The sequence below is a fragment of the Cyclopterus lumpus genome, chromosome 12 (genome assembly GCF_009769545.1).
Source record: "Cyclopterus lumpus isolate fCycLum1 chromosome 12, fCycLum1.pri, whole genome shotgun sequence".
Taxonomy (NCBI): Eukaryota; Metazoa; Chordata; class Actinopteri; order Perciformes; family Cyclopteridae; genus Cyclopterus; species Cyclopterus lumpus.
The window spans coordinates 1,045,439-1,068,466 of NC_046977.1; the positions used below are offsets into that span (position 1 = coordinate 1,045,439).

The 23,028-nt window shown below is 44.4% G+C and overlaps 1 protein-coding gene across 1 annotated transcript in view; it reads left to right on the forward strand.

The window, feature by feature from the left end:
- Nucleotides 1–209: 209 nt before the first annotated feature.
- Nucleotides 210–23,028, forward strand: part of fibcd1 (fibrinogen C domain containing 1) — a 58,467-nt gene continuing 35,648 nt past the window's right edge. The window contains exons 1-3 of the mRNA XM_034547062.1: nucleotides 210–686; nucleotides 8,811–9,003; nucleotides 18,321–18,457. Coding sequence (XP_034402953.1) covers nucleotides 210–686; nucleotides 8,811–9,003; nucleotides 18,321–18,457 — 807 coding nt within the window. The remainder of the gene's footprint in view (nucleotides 687–8,810; nucleotides 9,004–18,320; nucleotides 18,458–23,028) is intronic.

The following is a 23,028-nucleotide window of genomic DNA, read 5'->3' on the forward strand; positions in this document are numbered from 1 at the left end:
CGCAGATTGGAATATGTTTATATTGCTGAGCACCGAGCATCTGGCATTTGAAATATCCCCGGTGATGGATGCACGTCATTTCTTTTTTTACTTCCAACTTTTATTTTCTAGCAACTGTGACGCTAACAGCACTTTTCTTCTCTTCCTCCCTTCCTTATCCCCTCCCCCTTTCCCTTCTTCCTCCCCTCTTTCCTTCGTCCCCACAGAGGATGAGCTGCAGCTATCTGCTTTGCACCATCCTGCTCTTCGTGGCCGTGTTGTTGGCCGTCACTGTAACCGGCACCATCCTTTTTATGAACCACTACCAGGCCCCGCCCATGTCCGACGGCCTACCGCACATCTCCACCAATCAGGATGAAGCCAACGCCCTGGTCACCGTGGAGAGAGGCGACGGCTCTCGCATCAACATCTTCATCGACCCCAACTGTCCCGACTACAACAGTAACTTTCTGCGGCTGGAGGGCGTGCAGACGTCCCTGCTCCACTCGCTCAGCGACCACGACTCTGACCTGAAGTCAGTGAAAGGTCAGGACCGGGCTCTCCTCGTCAGCCTGGCAGAGGAGGTGGCCAAGCTGTCGGCCCACGCGGGGCAGCTGAAGATGGACTATGAGTCTTTACGCAGGGGGCAGGGCAGCCTGGGGCAAGACCTGAACACGCTGCAGACGGAGCAGGGACGCCTCATCCAGGTGAGACGCACACACAACATGTGTTCACCTGATTGATACATAAACCAAAAGCAAACATATAGGGCTGTCATAGTGCTCATTGAATACATTACAAGGTATTTATCTTATTTTATGAGCAGGAGCCATAGCATCCTTATGAAGCTCTGCCATATGAAGTGTAACGTAATACTCCTGTGATCTCACATATACACATATACAGTACACATGTACACATATAGACATGTACACATGTACACATGTACACATATAGACATGTACACATATAGACATGTACACATGTACACGTATAGACATGTACACATGTACACATATAGACATGTACACATATAGACATGTACACATGTACACGTATAGACATGTACACATATAGACATGTACACATGTACACGTATAGACATGTACACATGTACACATATAGACATGTACACATGTACACGTATAGACATGTACACATGTACACATATAGACATGTACACATATAGACATGTACACATGTACACATATACACATATAGACATGTACACATGTACACATGTACACATGTACACATATAGACATGTACACATGTACACATATAGACATGTACACATATAGACATGTACACATGTACACATGTAGACATGTACACAAGTACACATATACACATATAGACATGTACACATGTACACATGTACACATATAGACATGTACACAAGTACACATATACACATATAGACATGTACACATGTACACATGTACACATATAGACATGTACACATGTACACATATAGACATGTACACATGTACACATATACACATATAGACATGTACACATGTACACGTATAGACATGTACACATGTACACATATAGACATGTACACATATAGACATGTACACATGTACACATATACACATATAGACATGTACACATGTACACATGTACACATGTACACATATAGACATGTACACATGTACACATATAGACATGTACACAAGTACACATATACACATATAGACATGTACACATGTACACATGTACACATGTACACATATAGACATGTACACATGTACACATATACACATATAGACATGTACACATGTACACATGTACACATGTACACATATAGACATGTACACATGTAGACATGTACACAAGTACACATATACACATATAGACATGTACACATGTACACATGTACACATGTACACATGTACACATATAGACATGTACACATGTACACATGTACACATGTACACATATAGACATGTACACATGTACACATGTACACATATACACATATAGACATGTACACATGTACACATGTACACATATACACATATAGACATGTACACATGTACACATGTACACATATAGACATGTACACATGTACACATGTACACATGTACACATATAGACATGTACACATGTACACATGTACACATGTACACGTATAGACATGTACACATGTACACATATACACATATAGACATGTACACATGTACACATGTACACGTATAGACATGTACACATGTACACATATACACATATAGACATGTACACATGTACACGTATAGACATGTACACATGTACACATATACACATATAGACATGTACACATGTACACATGTAGAAGGGCTTGACTTGTCCTCTCCCAGGTGAGTTCAGGCACGCCGTGCTGAATTCTCGTGGTTTAGAGGCTCATAACTAGATTTGTGAAGCATCGTATTTATTTGTTTCTTTTTTTGGGGATTCTTTAGTAATGATTGAACATAAAACACGATAGGTTGAATCAGTAGAAACAGACAAACTGAACCGAGTGATTACTGTAAGTACTGTACACGAGGACTGCATCGTGAAGCCCCCATCGATACGTATTGATTACCTTCAATGTGAGGCGGCTCCTTGGACCTGAAGTCCTGTTCCTGACTGCAGCATCCACACACCACGGTTCACTCAGCCGGGTGCGTTTCTCTTTTTATTTCACCGACCCAATAGCGAAGAGATTGAAGTGCAAATGAGGCTCGAGTGGAGCGCGCTCAGTCTGGTGTTTGTAGACGAGGTCGCGGGGGAAGAAATGCCCATCAAGATTCAAGGAACGGAACAACTTGCACATTAATTCAATAAGATGACATAATGCGTCCCTCGGTGTGAGAGACTGCACATTGGATGGAAACGTGATTAGACCCCCTTCAGCTTCGCACTGTCTACATTGATTTGTTGACGAGGCATTTCCTGAATGTGTGTGGAGCATCTTCACGCCACATGCTCTTTTAATTGTGGCCCATCAGGCTCATGCTCTCTATTCTGAAGTGAGTAGATTTCATAGCTGCCACACCGCATGGCTCAAACCACCCTACTCCTCCTGCCTCCTGTCTCCTGCCTCCTGCCTCCTGCCTCCTGCCTCCTGCCTCCTGCCTGCTGCCTGCTGCCTCCTGCCTCCTGCCTCCTGCCTCCTGCCTGCTGCCTCCTGCCTCCTGCCTCCTGCCTCCGGCCTCCTGCCTCCTGCCTCCTGCCTCCTGCCTGCTGCCTCCTGCCTCCTGCCTCCTGCCTGCTGCCTCCTGCCTCCTGCCTCCTGCCTCCTGCCTCCTGCCTCCTGCCTCCTGCCTCCGCCCATCCTTTCTCTGCAGCTCACGGTTACACATTGTTTTGAGCTCACTCAGAAGCTCACTGGATTGGATTGCACCGCCTCGCTGGGCGCTGATTGGTCGCCCACCCGGGGGGTCGGGGGGGGCTCGTCCCCATTGCTGTTGATGTGGTGCAGGTGGGCACTGGGGCTAAGTGGTGCGTGGCCGCCCCGGCGCTCCAGGTGATTGACTTCCTCTTCCTGCTGTCGTTGGCCTGACACGAGGGTGTCACTGTGACATACGAGCCACTTGTGGCCGGGACTTCTGATTTATACGACGACGCAGGGCTGACTGTGCCAGCCTTAGTCATGGGGCTCTGTGCACTGCTGTCTCTGTGCTATTATTTTGTCATGAGCCTGATTGAATGTTGTCAGTAAATGTATTTACATTTAGAAAGTAATTAGCGGAATTACCACACACACACACACACTCATCCTGACACCTCTCTGTAGTTACCTCGTGGATAACTAATGAAGCAACAATAGACATTAGCCTGTCACCGCTTTGAGAAGCCACTCCTTGATGACACGTCACTGACAGTTGGGTGTCACATTCTAAATGAAGGCGTGTTGTTTGTTGACAGTAACAGAACAGAGTTGCTCTATTTAAGAAAGTGGCTGAACAGTGGATTCAAAGTTCCTGCACCCCTTCAGCATCAATGAATAGAAGGGTAAGAGCCCACAGCAGAAGTCCAGCAGACATCACGTGAAGTTCTCATAATTATCTGGCTTGACATTCAGTTCTGCACGATGTCTGACGGCAACAGAAAAGAAGAAGGCTGCAAAGGAAGAGCACGACGTACCGAGTTCCCTGAACCACAGGTCACCGTTTGAACTGTTGGAATATTAATGTGTTGACTGGTGACGCCCGTCCTCTGGGACAGATCCAGGGCCCGTCCTCTGGGACAGATCCAGGGCCCGTCCTCTGGGACAGATCCAGGGCCCGACCTCTGGTACAGATCCAGGGCCCGACCTCTGGTACAAAACCAGGGCCCGTCCTCTGGGACAGATCCAGGGCCCGACCTCTGGGACAGATCCAGGGCCCGTCCTCTGGGACAGATCCAGGGCCCGTCCTCTGGTACGTATCCAGGGCCCGTCCTCTGGTACGTATCCAGGGCCCGTCCTCTGGTACGTATCCAGGGCCCGTCCTCTGGTACGTATCCAGGGCCCGTCCTCTGGGACAGATCCAGGGCCCGTCCTCTGGTACGTATCCAGGGCCCGTCCTCTGGTACGTATCCAGGGCCCGTCCTCTGGGACAGATCCAGGGCCCGTCCTCTGGTACGTATCCAGGGCCCGTCCTCTGGTACGTATCCAGGGCCCGTCCTCTGGTACGTATCCAGGGCCCGTCCTCTGGTACGTATCCAGGGCCCGTCCTCTGGTACGTATCCAGGGCCCGTCCTCTGGTCCATCGCCTCAAGATGTTCTCTCTGGTGGACTCACAGTCCTTTAAAGAAGAAGAAGTCGTAATAACTTCAGACCCCAATAAGTGTGGATAATGATAACACACAATGTGGAAACTAAATTAATTTAAATTGGTTGTTTCAAAGATTTCTCCAATTAAGGCAATTACAGAAAATATAAATGTCAGCCTTTTGCTTGCAACGTGAACAAGAAAGATATGTAAAAACAAAAATGTGAAACTCAAATAAAATACATTTTTGAAGGGTCATATCTGCCCTTTATTAATGATGTACTTGTACAGCTGGACTCTTTGGCCCATCAACCCCGACATCAAACCACACATGGACCGTATCAAAGACCAGCGGCTCTCCGTGTGATATGAACCAGATTTGCTCTGAAAACATTCCCTTTGTGTGGCGGAGGTTCTGTCAATCATCGGGGAAATGTTTTATTCATTGTTCCTACGCTTCAGAAGCCTCGAACATGTCTGGGGCTTCTGTTTCGTCAGAAGGATACAGCAAGCGAGGCCGAGGCTGTGGTGTGTTCAAGTCAAATATAAACTTGTGTTCAATTAACATCTGTAAGCAAGGGAGGAGCCTCGAGTCTGTAGATGGAGGGCGTCCATACAACTGTCAATCAAGTTCAGCTTATTAACAACCCACATGGAAAACAATTAACCACCCAGATGCTCTTGAGCACGACGTGATGAAGATGAGCAAAGCTTCCGACCGATGATGAAGATGGGGAGTTCTCTAAAATGGAGAGGCGGCTGGGAAAGTGCAACACAATAGAATGGGTGAACAACCTGCACCCTGAGAACATCTCATGTCGATGTGTTCTTCATTAATGTTTCTTTTTTATCTCTGCATCTGGCAGAATTCATTTCAGGGCTCCAAGTTATGAATTTAAACAATGAATCTGAGGGATATTTTCAGGATTCATCAATGAATTGTGTTGTCTATGAAATTGTGGGCAACAAAAACAATAACACATGTATTCATATAAAGTTATTAATTACACTCCATGATGAGCCGCTTCGTTAGGAGATATTTTTTCCTGATTGGTGTCCAGCGGGCGACTCCTCGATGGCTCCGCCCACTCCCGTCCGAGCTCCACCAGTCAGGAGGAGGGAGCGGGCGACTCCTCGATGGCTCCGCCCACTCCCCTCCGAGATCCACCAGTCAGGAAGAGGGAGCGGGCGACTCCTCGATGGCTCCGCCCACTCCCCTCCGAGCTCCACCAGTCAGGAGGAGGGAACGGGCGACTCCTCGATGGCTCCGCCCACTCCCCTCCGAGCTCCACCAGTCAGGAAGAGGGAACGGGCGACTCCTCGATGGCTCCTCCCACTCCCCTCCGAGCTCCACCAGTCAGGAAGAGGGAACGGGCGACTCCTCGATGGCTCCGCCCACTCCCCTCCGAGCTCCACCAGTCAGGAGGAGGGAACGGGCGACTCCTCGATGGCTCCTCCCACTCCCCTCCGAGCTCCACCAGTCAGGAAGAGGGAGCGGGCGACTCCTCGATGGCTCCGCCCACTCCCCTCCGAGCTCCACCAGTCAGGAGGAGGGAACGGGCGACTCCTCGATGGCTCCGCCCACTCCCCTCCGAGCTCCACCAGTCAGGAAGAGGGAACGGGCGACTCCTCGATGGCTCCTCCCACTCCCCTCCGAGCTCCACCAGTCAGGAGGAGCGTGAAGGACTTTATTTAACCCGTTCCTGCCTCCTGTTCTGTGTCTCATGGTCTCAGATGTAACAGCTGATCCAGGACCAGGAGAGAACGCCCTTTAAGACCGTTTGACTCATTAAATTAGAATTAGAGTAACTACCAAAGAGCTGGATTCTGATTGCGGTGCACCGCATGTTGAGATTTAAAAAAAGCTCTTGATGAACATTTTAATTTAGATGTGAAAACAAAAACAAAGTAAAGCGTTCCGTGGTGTGAGCCAATGGAACGGCTCCCTGATGAGAGCTAATTACAGCGTGATGCTAATTGATGCGTCGGCTTGACTCATAGACCGGAAACAGTCCTGTTGTTTCTGCCTGTCTGACAACAACAACAACAACAACAACACAAAACAATGTCCCGTATTCTATAATAAAATCAAAGTCTGGAGGCAAACTCATTGATCAAATAATGGTAACCTTTAAAAATGATCTACTATTAAAGAAAACAACAACGTTGCGCCGCCTCTCGTATGCAGAAACAACAACAACAACAATAACACACGAGCCGTGTTTTCCCTTTATGCATCCTGTCGCTGCCGGGCTCCGTGGGTCATTGCTCTATAGAATGCATGCATGTGGTTTCTTTGTCCTCGCATGTGGGACCTGAATGTGCTGTTTATGACTGAGTGTGTGGGTTGAAGCCCGGAGCCCATGAAATATGATTGCTGCGCAGTTTATGCCTCAGAGGTACGCTGCATATTACTGAGGCCAGAGAGAGAAGGCCGGGGGCTCTGTGTGTGCAGCTTTACCACCTGAATACCTTTGGTAGGGCACGGTGAACCCCTTTATACTGGCTGTGTGTGTGTGTGTGTGTGTTTCTGTGTGTGTGTGTCTGTGTGTGTGTGTGTGTGTATGTGTGTGTGTGTGCGTGCGTGCGTGCGTGCGTGTAGGTGTGTAGGTGATAAAGTGGAGGAAAAAGGGAAGAACGGTAGTGGGAGAGACGCTGGGTACGGAAGAGCTAGAACATTGTTCATACCAGCAAAAGTAGAGTGTGTGTGTGTGTGTGTGTGTGTGTGTGTACATGTGGGGCCCCAACACCTGGCTGCATAGTTGTTGGCCAACTAGAGCAATACGTGAAAACGTGTGTGCGATGTGGTCCTTACTGGTGTGTGTGTGTGATGTGGTCCTTACTGGTGTGTGTGTGTGATGTGGTCCTTACTGGTGTGTGTGTGCGATGTGGTCCTTACTGGTGTGTGTGTGTGTGTGCGATGCGGTCCTTACTGGTGTGTGTGTGCGATGCGGTCCTTACTGGTGTGTGTGTGCGATGTGGTCCTTACTGGTGTGTGTGTGTGTGTGTGTGCGATGTGGTCCTTACTGGTGTGTGTGTGTGATGTGGTCCTTACTGGTGTGTGTGTGTGTGATGTGGTCCTTACTGGTGTGTGTGTGTGCGATGCGGTCCTTACTGGTGTGTGTGTGTGTGATGCGGTCCTTACTGGTGTGTGTGTGCGATGCGGTCCTTACTGGTGTGTGTGTGTGTGATGCGGTCCTTACTGGTGTGTGTGTGTGTGTGTGTGTGTGTGTGCGATGTGGTCCTTACTGGTGTGTGTGTGTGATGTGGTCCTTACTGGTGTGTGTGTGTGTGTGACGTGGTCCTTACTGGTGTGTGTGTGTGTGTGTGTGTGTGATGTGGTCCTTACTGGTGTGTGTGTGTGTGTGTGTGTGCGATGCGGTCCTTACTGGTGTGTGTGTGTGTGTGTGTGTGTGTGTGATGTGGTCCTTACTGGTGTGTGTGTGTGTGTGTGTGTGCGATGCGGTCCTTACTGGTGTGTGTGCGATGCAGCTGTTAGCACCCTGAGGTGTTAACATGGAAGTCCTAAACTCACTCCTGCAGTTGCTTTATTCCAATGTGATGAAACTCTGAGGCAAAAAAAGAAAAAGAAGAAGAAGAAACCTTATTTTGTGGGATTGCTTATCATAAAAGTCATAATCCGTCAAGCTTTCCGTTCCGCTCGATTTGGCGACACCTTTGCTCACCGGTGATAACGCTAAGAAGTTCTTAACAATACGAGTTCCAAACGACTGGAGGCACCGGGTGCTCCGCTCCTCCTCCTGGAAACGTCCACATACGTCTTCTTTATTGCATTTTACTCGTAGCGATGCGGAGAAAATGATTCCTCTTCTAAAAAGACGATCACGGCTTCACCAGGGTTTAAAAAAATAATTACATTTGTTATGTCAAGTGTACTCGTGCATTGTTTTCTGTGAATATAACACTGTTCAAATGATATATTTAGTTTTAATGGCAAATTGGGTTAAATATGATTGGAATCTTAAGAGTTATACCTGTATATAATGTCTATGATTATAATATCGTAACAAATATGCGATATGAGTTTCATACGATCATATTGTTAATACGTCTAATGTGTGTATATATGTGTGTGTGTGTGTTTTGCAGCTGCTGTCAGACAGCCAGATCAACATGGTGAAGGTAGTGAACTCTGTGAGTGACGCTCTTAACGCCATGCAGAAGGAGAACGTGGGCCTGAAGGCGCGCGTCAAGGCCGACCTGCAGAGGGCGCCGGTGAGAGGGGCCCGCTTCAAGGGCTGCGCCAACGGTGAGAGAAGCCAGGCCTGTCGGCCCAGATTGGGTTCTGCCTTTGTGTGTGTGTGTGTGTGTGTCTGCTCCTCCATTTTGTCCCCCTGCGTATGTTATTCATACATCACCGGCCACCTCGGTGCTCGACCTTCTCCCGCGCTCCGCGTCGTGATCCCGGGCCTCTTTCAGCCCGACTCCACTATTCTTTAAGATTGCATTCCGGTGTGCTCCGTCATCCATCTCCCCGCTCGCCCGCTCACCTCGGCATCCGTTCCCAGGGCTACAGCTCCTCCACATTACGGAGCGGCCTTGGGAGAGATTTTAGTTTTACTGTACATGAGAAATGACTCGCATGTCCACTGTTGGACCCCTTGTACAGGTAGCCAGGCTCAGAGTACCCAATGCATCCCCAGTTGGACCCCTTGTACAGGTAGCCAGGCTCAGAGTACCCAATGCATCCCCAGTTGGACCCCTTGTACAGGTAGCCAGGCTCAGAGTACCCAATGCATCCCCAGTTGGACCCCTTGTACAGGTAGCCAGGCTCAGAGTACCCAATGCATCCCCAGTTGGACCCCTTGTACAGGTAGCCAGGCTCAGAGTACCCAATGCATCCCCAGTTGGACCCCTTGTACAGGTAGCCAGGCTCAGAGTACCCAATGCATCCCCAGTTGGACCCCTTGTACAGGTAGCCAGGCTCAGAGTACCCAATGCATCCCCGGTTGGACCCCTTGTACAGGAGATCGCTCATGTTTAGCACCCGGCGTATAGCAGCACTGCGAGAGAGGCAGCGTGGGGGAGACATCCCATAAATCTGCAAACACGAGGGCGAAGGATGTTTTCGTTTGCGCTGAAGAACTGAAGTGGACTCATCGGGTGATTTATGAATTAATAGTTCATCTTACAAACAGCTTTGGCCTGTGACATCATCATCATCATCATAATCCTTCGGTGCTGATTGGTCTCCTGCTCCTGATGATGCTTTGAAAGTTAACCTAAAAGCTTGTGAGTGACAGTTCTAAATGTCAGTAAATATTGTGACAACACATTCTTAAAACAAACCTTTTTTCATTCAGATGTATTTTCATCAGGATGACCTTCTTGTTTGATGCTCTCATTAACAATTAAAATAAATCTGTTTGGGATTCAAATGTTGGGAAACTTAATGTGTACAGTAATGCATCATTTTATCTTCAGTACATAACAATTAACATCACATTTCCGTGAAATCCACTTAAAAATACATTGAAGAATATCTTTAAGCAACTTAAACTTCTCATAAATCCTACTGGATGATCAGAAAGCTGAACAACCGGTTCTTAGTCTCTGGTGCTGAACTTCTGTTTCCCAGATTGGTAGTAAACAGTTATTTAGAACATCCCATAATCCAGGGTGGCGATACATTTGAAGATGTTAGCAGAATGTTCTCTCACAGCAGGTGTTAGAGCTGAAATATGAAGTCAATGTATTAGCAGCATGAGGAGAGCAAGAATAACTCAGTATGATGCAACAGGATGTGAAGCATCATCACTGATAAATAAAACTACTAAATGTAATGAGGTAACATTTATTTCTAGGTATTGCATTAGATTAAACGTTTGTGTTTTATAGCACATCAAATAGGGAAATGTGTCCTGGAAAGAGATTATCTTTAATATCTCACTCGTGTTCCTTTATGTGCAGCACATTAAATAAGTGTGCACTAAAACCAATGCATTCTTTAAAAGCCTTTTCTTCAGTTTTACTATTGAAGTTTAAAACAAACAATAAATGGTATTTGGGGTTTCTGAAATATGCCGACCTTTCCATATAAAGCCGACGCAGCAGAGGATCTGGACTTCATGCTGAAGGCTGGGATTTGATATTCTTTGTGACATTAACACGAGAGATGCTCGGAGGATAAATCCTTTCTTTCTCTATGTGATGTGAGATTTCTCGAGAACGACCTGTATTTCTGTATGAAGACATAAAAATAGTTCATTTGAAATTCTTTTCTTTCCACACCTGTCCTCACTGCATAAATACCTAACCTGACATTATGTCCTGGGCTCCTTAAAGTCGAAGGAGGAGGAAATAACCACATTTTATTCAGAAAAAACAACTATTATTAGTTCATGTATAGATTGTTCCTTCAGTATAGAGTTAATCTGGTGCCCCTGTGAGCTGAAATGACTCATCTGCTTTCACAATACCGAACGGTTTTTAAAAGTCTGCAGAGTTCACGTTGACCTATTTAAAACAGAGATATCCTAAAGCTGCGTGAATATCAGGAGGAAAGCTGTGCAGTGTCCGCAGTAACCGGCAAGGCAGCACCACGGTTCAGCACCACGGACAGCGTCACGGTTCAGCACCACGGACAGCACCACATACAGCACCACGGTTCAGCGCCACGGACAGCGTCACGGTTCAGCACCACGGACAGCGTCACGGTTCAGCACCACGGACAGCGCCACGGACAGCGCCACGGTTCAGCACCACGGACAGCGTCACGGTTCAGCACCACGGACAGCGTCACGGTTCAGCGCCACGGACAGCGCCACGGACAGCGCCACGGTTCAGCGCCACGGACAGCGCCACGGACAGTACCACGGACAGCGTCACTGTTCAGCACCACGGACATCACCACGGTTCAGCATCACGGTTCAGCGCCACGGTTCAGCGCCACGGACAGCGCCACGGTTCAGCACCACGGACATCACCACGGTTCAGCATCACGGTTCAGCGCCACGGTTCAGCACCACGGACATCACCACGGTTCAGCATCACGGTTCAGCGCCACGGTTCAGCACCACGGACATCACCACGGTTCAGCACCACGGACAGCGCCACGGTTCAGCATCACCGACAGCACCACGGACAGCGCCACGGTTCAGCACCACGGACAGCGCCTCACATATTCTCACAGTGCAGGATTCTCTGAAAGGACTTTTACATCCAATACATATAGATATGACACGTTATTTGTTATGTGTACATGTGTCCACCTCTTCCCTCTTGACATGTGCATACATATGTATGTACATGTGTCCACCTCTTCCCTCTTGACATGTGCATACATATGTACGTACATGAGTCCACCTCTTCCCTCTTGACATGTACATGTGCATACATATGTATGTACATGAGTATGCAGGTTTACATAGTGGAGCCTTGACCTTTCATGAAGGACATCTACACTGAACAGCTCATCTGTGCTCTTTAAAAGTGATAAACAACACGTGTCATCTTTATGTTTATTTATTATGCAATACATCCTTGTTCTATTCTTGTATGGGTTAGCTCTCTCTGTAGCTGTGCATTCAGCTCTTAGATTGGCTGGTTCAGGTTCAATGTACGGGTACCGGGCACTGACCATCTCATATATAACCGGCTCTTCCAAAGGTACAAAACCAAAAGTGTATGTGCATCCACTCAACGGCACATCTTTAATATGTTGTCTGCTTCTTTACGGCTGTGTGTTGAGGCACATCCACACATCGTCTGACCCACTGTGCCTGGGGATATTTGAAGAATTAATTTCTGTACTGTTTGCATTGGATTCCCATAAGGGCATATTATATGTTCAAAGTTATATGAATCCAAACCTGACAGCAGTGCAGCCGCTCTCTTCACGAAACCACTGCAGGAGTCGTCCTGTTCAGCTGGTGGGTGCAGACCGCTCTGCTGTTGCTCGCCGGCTTTACAAGCGAAAGCCCATTTCTGTTATTGTTACTGTTGCTGCCGCATTAATTATTCAGCTTCACGAGTATTGGGCATTTCAAAAGGAAAGAGAGAAAGACAAAGCATATATAAAAAGGTTAGATGGGGCCATTGTGCATGGTTGGAAGCAGCCGGAGTGGCTGCCACAGAGGAGCGGTGTTAGCAGGAGATGAGAGTGCGGGGTGCATTTAAATGAGTTCACTTCCTGCTGCGCGGCGCCTGTGATGTCACAGAGACTCACTTTGAACGGTTTATGCAACTCAGGATTGTTGTCACCAAACAGCTGAGATTCTCCTCGTCTGAGAACACAGCTGCCAGAAGAGAAGGAACACAGTGTGGAACCAGCCACAGGTCGAATGTCAACGTTTGTGAACCACTAATGTGTTTCATATCAGCCTCGTATCACGGAAAACAATGAAACCCCTTGTTTATGGTTGTTTACCAACGAGACATAATCAACATAAAGGAACACAACAACACAAAGGAACACAACAACACAAAGGAACAGAAAGGAACACAACAACACAAAGGAACACAGCAACACAAAGGAACACAACAACACAAAGGAACACAAAGGAACATAACAACACAAAAGGAACACAAAGGAACATAACAACACAAAAGGAACACAAAGGAACATAACAACACAAAAGGACACAAAGGAACATAACAACACAAAGGAACATAAAGGAACATAACAACATAAAAGAACACAAAGGAACACAACAACACAAAGGAACATAAAGGAACATAACAACACAAAGGAACATAAAGGAACATAACAACACAAAAGGACACAAAGGAACATAACAACACAAAGGAACATAAAGGAACATAACAACATAAAAGAACACAAAGGAACATAACAACACAAAGGAACATAAAGGAACATAACAACATAAAAGAACACAAAGGAACATAACAACACAAAAGGAACACAAAGGAACATAACAACACAAAGGAACATAAAGGAACATAACAACATAAAAGAACATAAAGGAACATAACAACATAAAAGAACACAAAGGAACATAACAACACAAAAGGAACATAAAGGAACATAACAACACAAAGGAACATAAAGGAACATAACAACACAAAGGAACACAAAGGAACATAACAACACAAAGGAACACAAAGAAACATAACAACATAAAAGAACACAAAGGAACATAACAACACAAAAGGAACACAAAGGAACATAACAACACAAAGGAACATAACAACACAAAAGGACATAAAGGAACATAACAACACAAAGGAACATAAAGGAACATAACAACACAAAGGAACACAAAGGAACATAACAACACAAAGGAACATAACAACACAAAAGGACATAAAGGAACATAACAACACAAAGGAACACAAAGAAACATAACAACATAAAAGAACACAAAGGAACATAACAACATAAAAGAACACAAAGGAACATAACAACACAAAGGAACATAAAGGAACATAACAACACAAAGGAACACAAAGGAACATAACAACATAAAGGAACATAACAACACAAAGGAACACAAAGGAACATAACAACATAAAAGAACATAACAACACAAAGGAACATAACAACACAAAGGAACACAAAGGAACATAACAACACAAAGGAACACAAAGGAACATAACAACATAAAGGAACATAACAACACAAAGGAACATAAAAGAACATAACAACACAAAGGAACATAATAACATAAAGGAACATAAAGGAACATAACAACACAAAGGAACATAATAACATAAAGGAACATAACAACATAAAGGAACATAACAACATAAAGGAACATAACAACACAAAGGAACATAAAGGAACATAACAACACAAAGGAACACAAAGGAACATAACAACACAAACGAACATAAAGGAACATAACAACATAAAGGAACATAAAGGAACATAACAACACAAAGGAACATAAAGGAACATAACAACACAAAGGAACATAAAGGAACATAACAACACAAAGGAACACAAAGGAACATAAAGGAACATAACAACACAAACGAACATAAAGGAACATAACAACACAAAGGAACATAAAGGAACATAACAACACAAAGGAACATAAAGGAACATAACAACACAAAGGAACATAACAACACAAAGGAACATAAAGGAACCCAACAACTCAAAGGAACATAAAGGAACATAACAACATAAAGGAACATAACAACACAAAGGAACACAAAGGAACATAACAACACAAAGGAACATAACAACACAAACGAACATAAAGGAACATAACAACACAAACGAACACAAAGGAACATAACAACACAAAGGAACATAACAACACAAACGAACATAAAGGAACATAACAACACAAAGGAACATAAAGGAACATAACAACACAAAGGAACATAACAACACAAAGGAACATAAAGGAACCCAACAACTCAAAGGAACATAAAGGAACATAACAACATAAAGGAACATAACAACACAAAGGAACATAACAACATAAAAGAACATAACAACACAAAGGAACATAACAACATAAAGGAACAGAACAACACAAAGGAACATAAAGGAACATAACAACACAAAGGAACATAATAACATAAAGGAACATAAAGGAACATAACAACACAAAGGAACATAATAACATAAAGGAACATAACAACACAAAGGAACATAATAACATAAAGGAACATAACAACACAAAGGAACATAATAACATAAAGGAACATAACAACACAAAGGAACATAAAGGAACATAACAACACAAACGAACATGAAGGAACATAACAACACAAAGGAACACAAAGGAACATAACAACACAAACGAACATAAAGGAACATAACAACATAAAGGAACATAAAGGAACATAACAACACAAAGGAACATAAAGGAACATAACAACACAAAGGAACATAAAGGAACATAACAACACAAAGGAACATAACAACATAAAGGAACATAACAACACAAAGGAACACAAAGGAACATAAAGGAACATAACAACATAAAGGAACACAAAGGAACATAACAACACAAAGGAACATAACAACATAAAGGAACATAACAACACAAAGGAACATAAAGGAACATAACAACATAAAGGAACATAAAGGAACATAACAACATAAAGGAACATAACAACATAAAGGAACACAAAGGAACATAACAACATAAAGGAACATAACAACACAAAGGAACATAAAGGAACATAACAACATAAAGGAACACAAAGGAACATAACAACACAAAGGAACATAAAGGAACATAACAACACAAAGGAACATAAAGGAACATAACAACACAAAGGAACATAACAACACAAAGGAACATAAAGGAACATAACAACACAAAGGAACATAAAGGAACATAACAACACAAAGGAACATAAAGGAACATAACAACACAAAGGAACATAAAGGAACATAACAACACAAAGGAACATAATAACATAAAGGAACACAAAGGAACATAACAACACAAAGGAACATAAAGGAACATAACAACACAAAGGAACACAAAGGAACATAAAGGAACATAACAACACAAAGGAACATAAAGGAACATAACAACACAAAGGAACATAAAGGAACATAACAACACAAAGGAACACAAAGGAACATAACAACACAAAGGAACATAAAGGAACATAACAACACAAAGGAACATAACAACACAAAGGAACATAAAGGAACATAACAACACAAAGGAACATAAAGGAACATAACAACACAAAGGAACATAAAGGAACATAACAACACAAAGGAACATAAAGGAACATAACAACACAAAGGAACATAACAACACAAAGGAACATAACAACACAAAGGAACATAACAACACAAAGGATCATAAAGGAACATAACAACACAAAGGAACATAACAACATAAAGGAACATAAAGGAACATAACAACACAAAGGAACATAAAGGAACATAACAACACAAAGGAACATAAAGGAACATAACAACACAAAGGAACATAACAACACAAAGGAACATAAAGGAACATAACAACACAAAGGAACATAACAACATAAAGGAACATAAAGGAACATAACAACACAAAGGAACATAAAGGAACATAACAACACAAAGGAACATAAAGGAACATAACAACACAAAGGAACATAACAACACAAAGGAACATAAAGGAACATAACAACACAAAGGAACATAACAACATAAAGGAACATAAAGGAACATAACAACACAAAGGAACATAAAGGAACATAACAACACAAAGGAACATAACAACACAAAGGAACATAAAGGAACATAACAACACAAAGGAACATAACAACACAAAGGAACATAAAGGAACATAACAACACAAAGGAACATAAAGGAACATAACAACACAAAGGAACATAAAGGAACATAACAACACAAAGGAACATAAAGGAACATAACAACACAAAGGAACATAACAACACAAAGGAACATAAAGGAACATAACAACACAAAGGAACATAAAGGAACATAACAACACAAAGGAACATAAAGGAACATAACAACACAAAGGGTACCAAATCTACAGCTGAACATGCTCTCTGTTTACACAATATACACAACTATTGTGTTGCTGTCAGATCGATGTTCACATTGTTGGCTCCGGTCTCTTCATTGTATTTGTTGAGAACAATGAAGTCCTCGATGACGACAACACCTCCTGCCAGTTGGATAGAAGCGTACGCGTTGTCGCAATGTGTGTGCAATGTGAAATACATTGACGCACAATGGAAGACCCCAAAATATGTGTTCCTTTGTGTTAAATTGTGCGCGCACAAAGTTATGAAGTGAAAGTGAACCTGGAGCATCAGTGAGGGGGTTTAAATCTCCGCTCTAATGAATCATTAAAACTGAGAAACTTTGAAAGCTCTTGTTGCAGACGGCCACGTTATTAAATAATGATGGCAGTCGTTTTTTTACAAGCAGCTTCGGTTTCCTGTAACGAAGAGAAGGAAAAGTCACCGTTTACGTGTGAAGATGAGGATGAAAGTCGGAGCGCAGGAGTCGAGGCTCCGCACGCAGAAACGTTCCAGATCGCGTTCAAAATCAAATCCTGTCTGGATTTTTGCAGAACTCTCGCCGGCTGCTGTAGATTTGGGGGTTTGACCCTGTGGAGGCTGGCGTGCATAATCGATGACATCATCCCCCCGGGGAACAGATTGTGTCTCCCTTGTGTAAAACTGGTTCCTCAGTCACGGACAAAGGTGCTGCGGTTCTGCTCTGCTGAAGCGTACGAGTTCCCTGACGAAGAAGAGACAGCCTCTTCTTCTCTGCACTCACTCCTCCTCAACTCTCTTCTGCTGTATATATATATATATATATATATATATATATATATATATATATAAGAAGCGTGGCTCGCTGAGATATATGTATATATATATACATATCAGCAAGCCACGCTTCTTTCGTCTTTCATGTCATCCTCTTCCCTACAACAAATCTCTGTCAATACATCTATGGCTCCGCCCCTCGTGCCCTTTTGACCTCCTCACGTTTTCTCTAAATCTCCGTTGCACTTGGACTCCGTCACCAGGACGGCTCCTTCATGTTAACGGCCTCCTTGTGTGCCTCTCTGTGGCTGTGTGTGACCTCATGTGTTCCTCCTTTCCTCTTTATACTGATTACACTCCACCGCTCCGCCCCACGCTGGATGTGATGTATTTCATGTCCCCGCTACTTCCTCCTCTCCCCAGGCTCGCGTCCCCGTGACTGTGGTGATCTGTACGCCGGCGGTCAGCGAGAGGACGGCATCTACTCGGTGTTTCCTGTTCACTCCCCCGCGGGCTTCCAGGTCTACTGCGACATGACCACGGACGGAGGAGGCTGGACGGTGAGTCAGAGGGAAACGCACACACACACACACACACACACACACACACACACACACACACACACACACACACACACATCTCTCCCTAAATCAGAAACATTCACTCAGGAGCTGCAGTCTCTCTGGGGTTATAACACACATCTAAATGAGGGCCTGTTCACTTTGTCTGCTCTAATCTGTTATTATTCACTTCATAACCACAACATGAGACGGTTCACTGAGCGTGAATCCTTCGCCTCCATTAGAGCCACAGTTACGCGTACTTCACATGCAGAGTGTTTAGTTTTCTGCTGTGATCAGAGTTGTAGCTCCATAAGAATCTTATCCATCAATCCCAAAAGGTCTCATCCCGGAACAGAGCGGAGATCTTAGGGGCGAGTTCCACGTGGACCCCGTTTGAAACGGTGCGTTCATGTTCATGTTTTTTAGTTGTTGTTTTTTGCGCGTTTAGAAAACAGAATACAAATGAGTCACATCTATTGAGGATGTCAGGAGGTGGCCGGCTCAAAGGGAAAGGAGGAGGAGGAGACAAGGAGAGCCCATGAAACGGGGTTCTGAGAGTGTGTTCACTGGGACCAGTACGTGTCCCAGTAGAGGAGCTCAGTGTAAACTCCCAACCTGTCTCTGTGGCCGAGGCTCGTGTGCGACAGCCTCCATGTGTAATGTGCATCCACAGCTGTCGCTGTGCTTCAAAACAACATCAGAGCCGTCTGACCTGTTTACGTTTTTTTTTTTTACATCTCGCGTCCTCGTGATATTTTGAGAGGATTTTGGATTTTAAAAGGTGTCACTTGGAGTTTTCTTGAAGCGAGTTTTTCTTTTCTTGATCAAACACGTGTCAGTTGTCTCGCCTCGCTAAAGTAAACACGGCTGTTTAAGAGCGACTGTACACCGCCGAGTCTGTTGGGAATGACAGACAGCGAGGTGAACAAACATTGACACGGAGCTGTTTGAAGTTATATTTGGAAGTGTGGTTTAGATGTATTCTACACACACACACACACACACACACACACACACACACACACTGGTTACAGCCATTTATTTCCCTTTGTTCTGAAGTATACTCGGGCGGTCCTCTGGGAAGGAAGAGCAGTTCTTAATAGAAAACTAAAGCTGTGTAACACTTAAACAGTTTGAAACCTCAGCTCCATGAAGCCATCACAACTCTTTTATTGTTCCACTGGTCGTGATGCTTTTATTGGGTTGGATGTGGATTCTGTTCATAAGCATTCAGGGTTTGATTTGTTAGATCTGTACAATGAACTGCTCTAGAAATAATGTCTGTTCCTTTCAGACCATGAATACACAAACATCTGTTAAGTCCAACTGGCTATCTTCTTCCAGGAGACTGTCTTGTTGACTTTCATGGATGTTTTAAAGCTACTTAAGATGCAGGTTTTGATGCTTCCTCCACTGAACGTGTGAATATGTTATCAAGGTGTAAAACTGTCTCCATATTCTCAACATGGATAGTTTCCTCTCCACCGCTCTGGCTGCACATGTACTTTCTGTTCCTTCTGAAGTTCTCTCTGCTTTTACAAAAAATGAATGTCCAGTTTAATAACTTATACTGAGAAAAGCTAAATATATTATCATCCCACTCTACCCACTTTGTATTGCACTCCGTGTACAAACAGCACGTGTCAAACTCAAAATCCTGACAGACGATTGCATGTGTTGGTAAAGCGGTGACTAACTGTGCGAGTAGGCAAGGTCGATGGGCAAGGTCGTCCCCGACGACCGTCACATAAAACAAGACTGTCAGACTGACAGAGTGCTTAGCACAGCTTGATGGAATAGAGTTACACGCCACAATGTCAGCTGGTAAACGCCTGTGTGTGTGTGTGTGTGTGTGTGTGTGTGTGTGTGTGTGTGTGTGTGTGTGTGTGTGTGTGTGTGTGAATTCATGCCTGTGCCAAACTGTGTGCATCCACACAGGAATAGCTGGTGAGTGTGATCACGCGATGCTAATGAGTGTTGAGTTGCGTCTCTTTTGCAGATTGTTGCGTGAAGAAGGAAACAGGATTCCCGGAGCCGCTCAGATTGAAGTGATATCGTTGCCGTTGACGATGGTGCTTTGTGTGTTCAGCTGATTGTGATCACGCTCGATGCTCGTTAAGAGACCAGCGCCGTGAGACAACAGGTAGGGAGAAGGCGTGGTGCGTTCAGGGGCTTACTGCCTCTTAAATAAGGGATGAGCCATATGCTGCACCTCATTAGCATACTTTGACATAACGTAGCAGCGTCGCAGGCAGACTGAGATGAAGAAGGAGAGGAAGAGGAAGGTAAGAAGAGAGGAAGAGGAGGCGAAGAAGGGATGAAGAGGAGGTGAAGAAGAGAGGAAGAGGAGAAAGGGAGACGTTCGGATAGAAATATATAAAACACGATGAGGGTGCAGCAATTATTTTGGTTTTCTCCGTGCTCTGAAATGCATTCATTCAGATTTGGATTGTTTCGGCAGTAAAACGGTGCCTTCAGGGAGCCTCGGGGACAAAGCTCACGTCTTAAGGGAGGTGACAGGAAGAAGCCCAACTGTAACATCAGTCAGTGATTATTATTATTATTATTAATGAGGATGCTTGCTCATCTGTTTGTGTCTCTACATCTCTCAGTATCCACATCCACACATAATACCTGGTTAGTTAATGGGTACACATGCTGGGTTGTGGTCTCTAGGCGCGATGCACCACCAGGAGTTCTTTAGTTTGATTAGCTGATGCCCCTCAGCTATTTTAAAAGGCAACAGCTTTTTGTGATCAATCAAACTAATAATCATAACTCTGCATTAAGGCACAACCTGACAGTCCAAACCACCCACACATGTTTCTAACTGTATAAATGAGGCACACACTGAACAACACAGCCTCAGTAGCCGATCCATACTGTACATATACTGTAGCTCGATTCATATTCCTCCAGAGCTCCATCAGCGCTCTGTGATCAATGGTTTCCAAAGAGATGGCCGTGGGTCCTCTGCCCGTCAGGTATGTTCACAGAGAGGATACAAGACCCAGGGAAGGAATATGAAAGGTTGTGTTAAGTGTTGTATGATAGAGGTCTTCAACAGAAACATTACAGTAATGATGCAGCGTGCCACTGTGTACACACAATGGTAATATAGAATAGTCTTTTTCCCTTTTTTGATGTGAAGAACCCAAAAATAAACACCTGGAAGCAGCGGATAGAGCTGGCAGCTGTATCAACAGAGAGAAGATCGATACTGTAGCATGTATGAAATATGGAGACTGACTTTGAGTTCACGCTCATTTTGTCACCAAGAAACTCAGAGCTGGCGGCCAGCTATCGACTGTCACGTGACTTTAATCAACCAAACAAAAGGGATATTTTACTAGTGCAACACGGTCCCTCTCTTTACACAAACAAAAGGCGAAGCGCTGATAACAGATCCCAGAATGAAATCCCCTTTTCAGGACCATGGATAGCGCCGCTTGGCCCGACGTGCCAAAACGCCAAATAAACTTCAATATTTAATAGAAAATAATCACACAACGGCACAAAGTACTGTGAACATATCAATAAATAAGCTGAAGAACAAACCCAGGGGTCATTTGGAGACGTTCATTGTATCCACAGTTTATGTGCTGTGGATTTTGAGAGCGAGGTTATTTTAGTTGTAATACGGTTGAGGTCAGTATACAACGGTGTCCTTTTGTGTCCACCGAGCACTGACATGAGACCAGCTTGATGTGGATGGTTATCACAGCAAATTGGTCAGTATTTCACCGCGGCCATAACTCAGGCCCTGGAGACTGTTTGACCACAGAGGTGGGAGGGATGATGGCAGACAGGACATACAAATATTAAAAAACTGTCATTACGAGGCCCCAAGCGCCCTCAAAACACACACACACACACACTATACAATCAAAGAAGCGTACATATGCCATGTCTATACGTAGAATAATATGTGGTCATATGTGCTTACAGGTCCACACACACACACACACACACACTATAATATGTACACACACACACACACGCCCCTCGCTCAGATAAAGTAATCCTTCGGGCATGCGGTCTACGTGAGAGATTCCAAATGCCATTTAAACACAAGCTCGCGGCTTAGGGTAATGTCTTCTATTATTACTATTTTATTTGTTAAAAGCAAAGGACTAAAAATGACCACATTAATAATGAAAGAGAGTAGATGTACCGTGTGGGGCTGCATTATCAAATGGAGCTCTTATCAGAAGTACTGCAATCACTCTCAAATATAGAATTCAAGTGAAAAGTAAAGGTTTCAGATGTGGGATTGTGAGCATGTTGCGTTGCTGCGGAGGCCGGAGTGCCTCTGCAGCGCGGCTCCATCCGGACCACCAGCTCTTCAATATTTCATCTTGTAGTTTATTGGATGTTTCTGCAGTTGTGTCTTATCTGTAAATGTTTGAAAACTTCAGAGTGCAATCTCACTTTTGTCCGGAGCATTATTGTGTTCATAATGTTCGACGACCTTTGATTTGCCTTCCTGGACGAGCTCGTGTCCTCGTCAGCCGGCGTGAGGACGGAGCTGAGAGAAAGTGGAGCTGTGAACCACAACGATGATCACA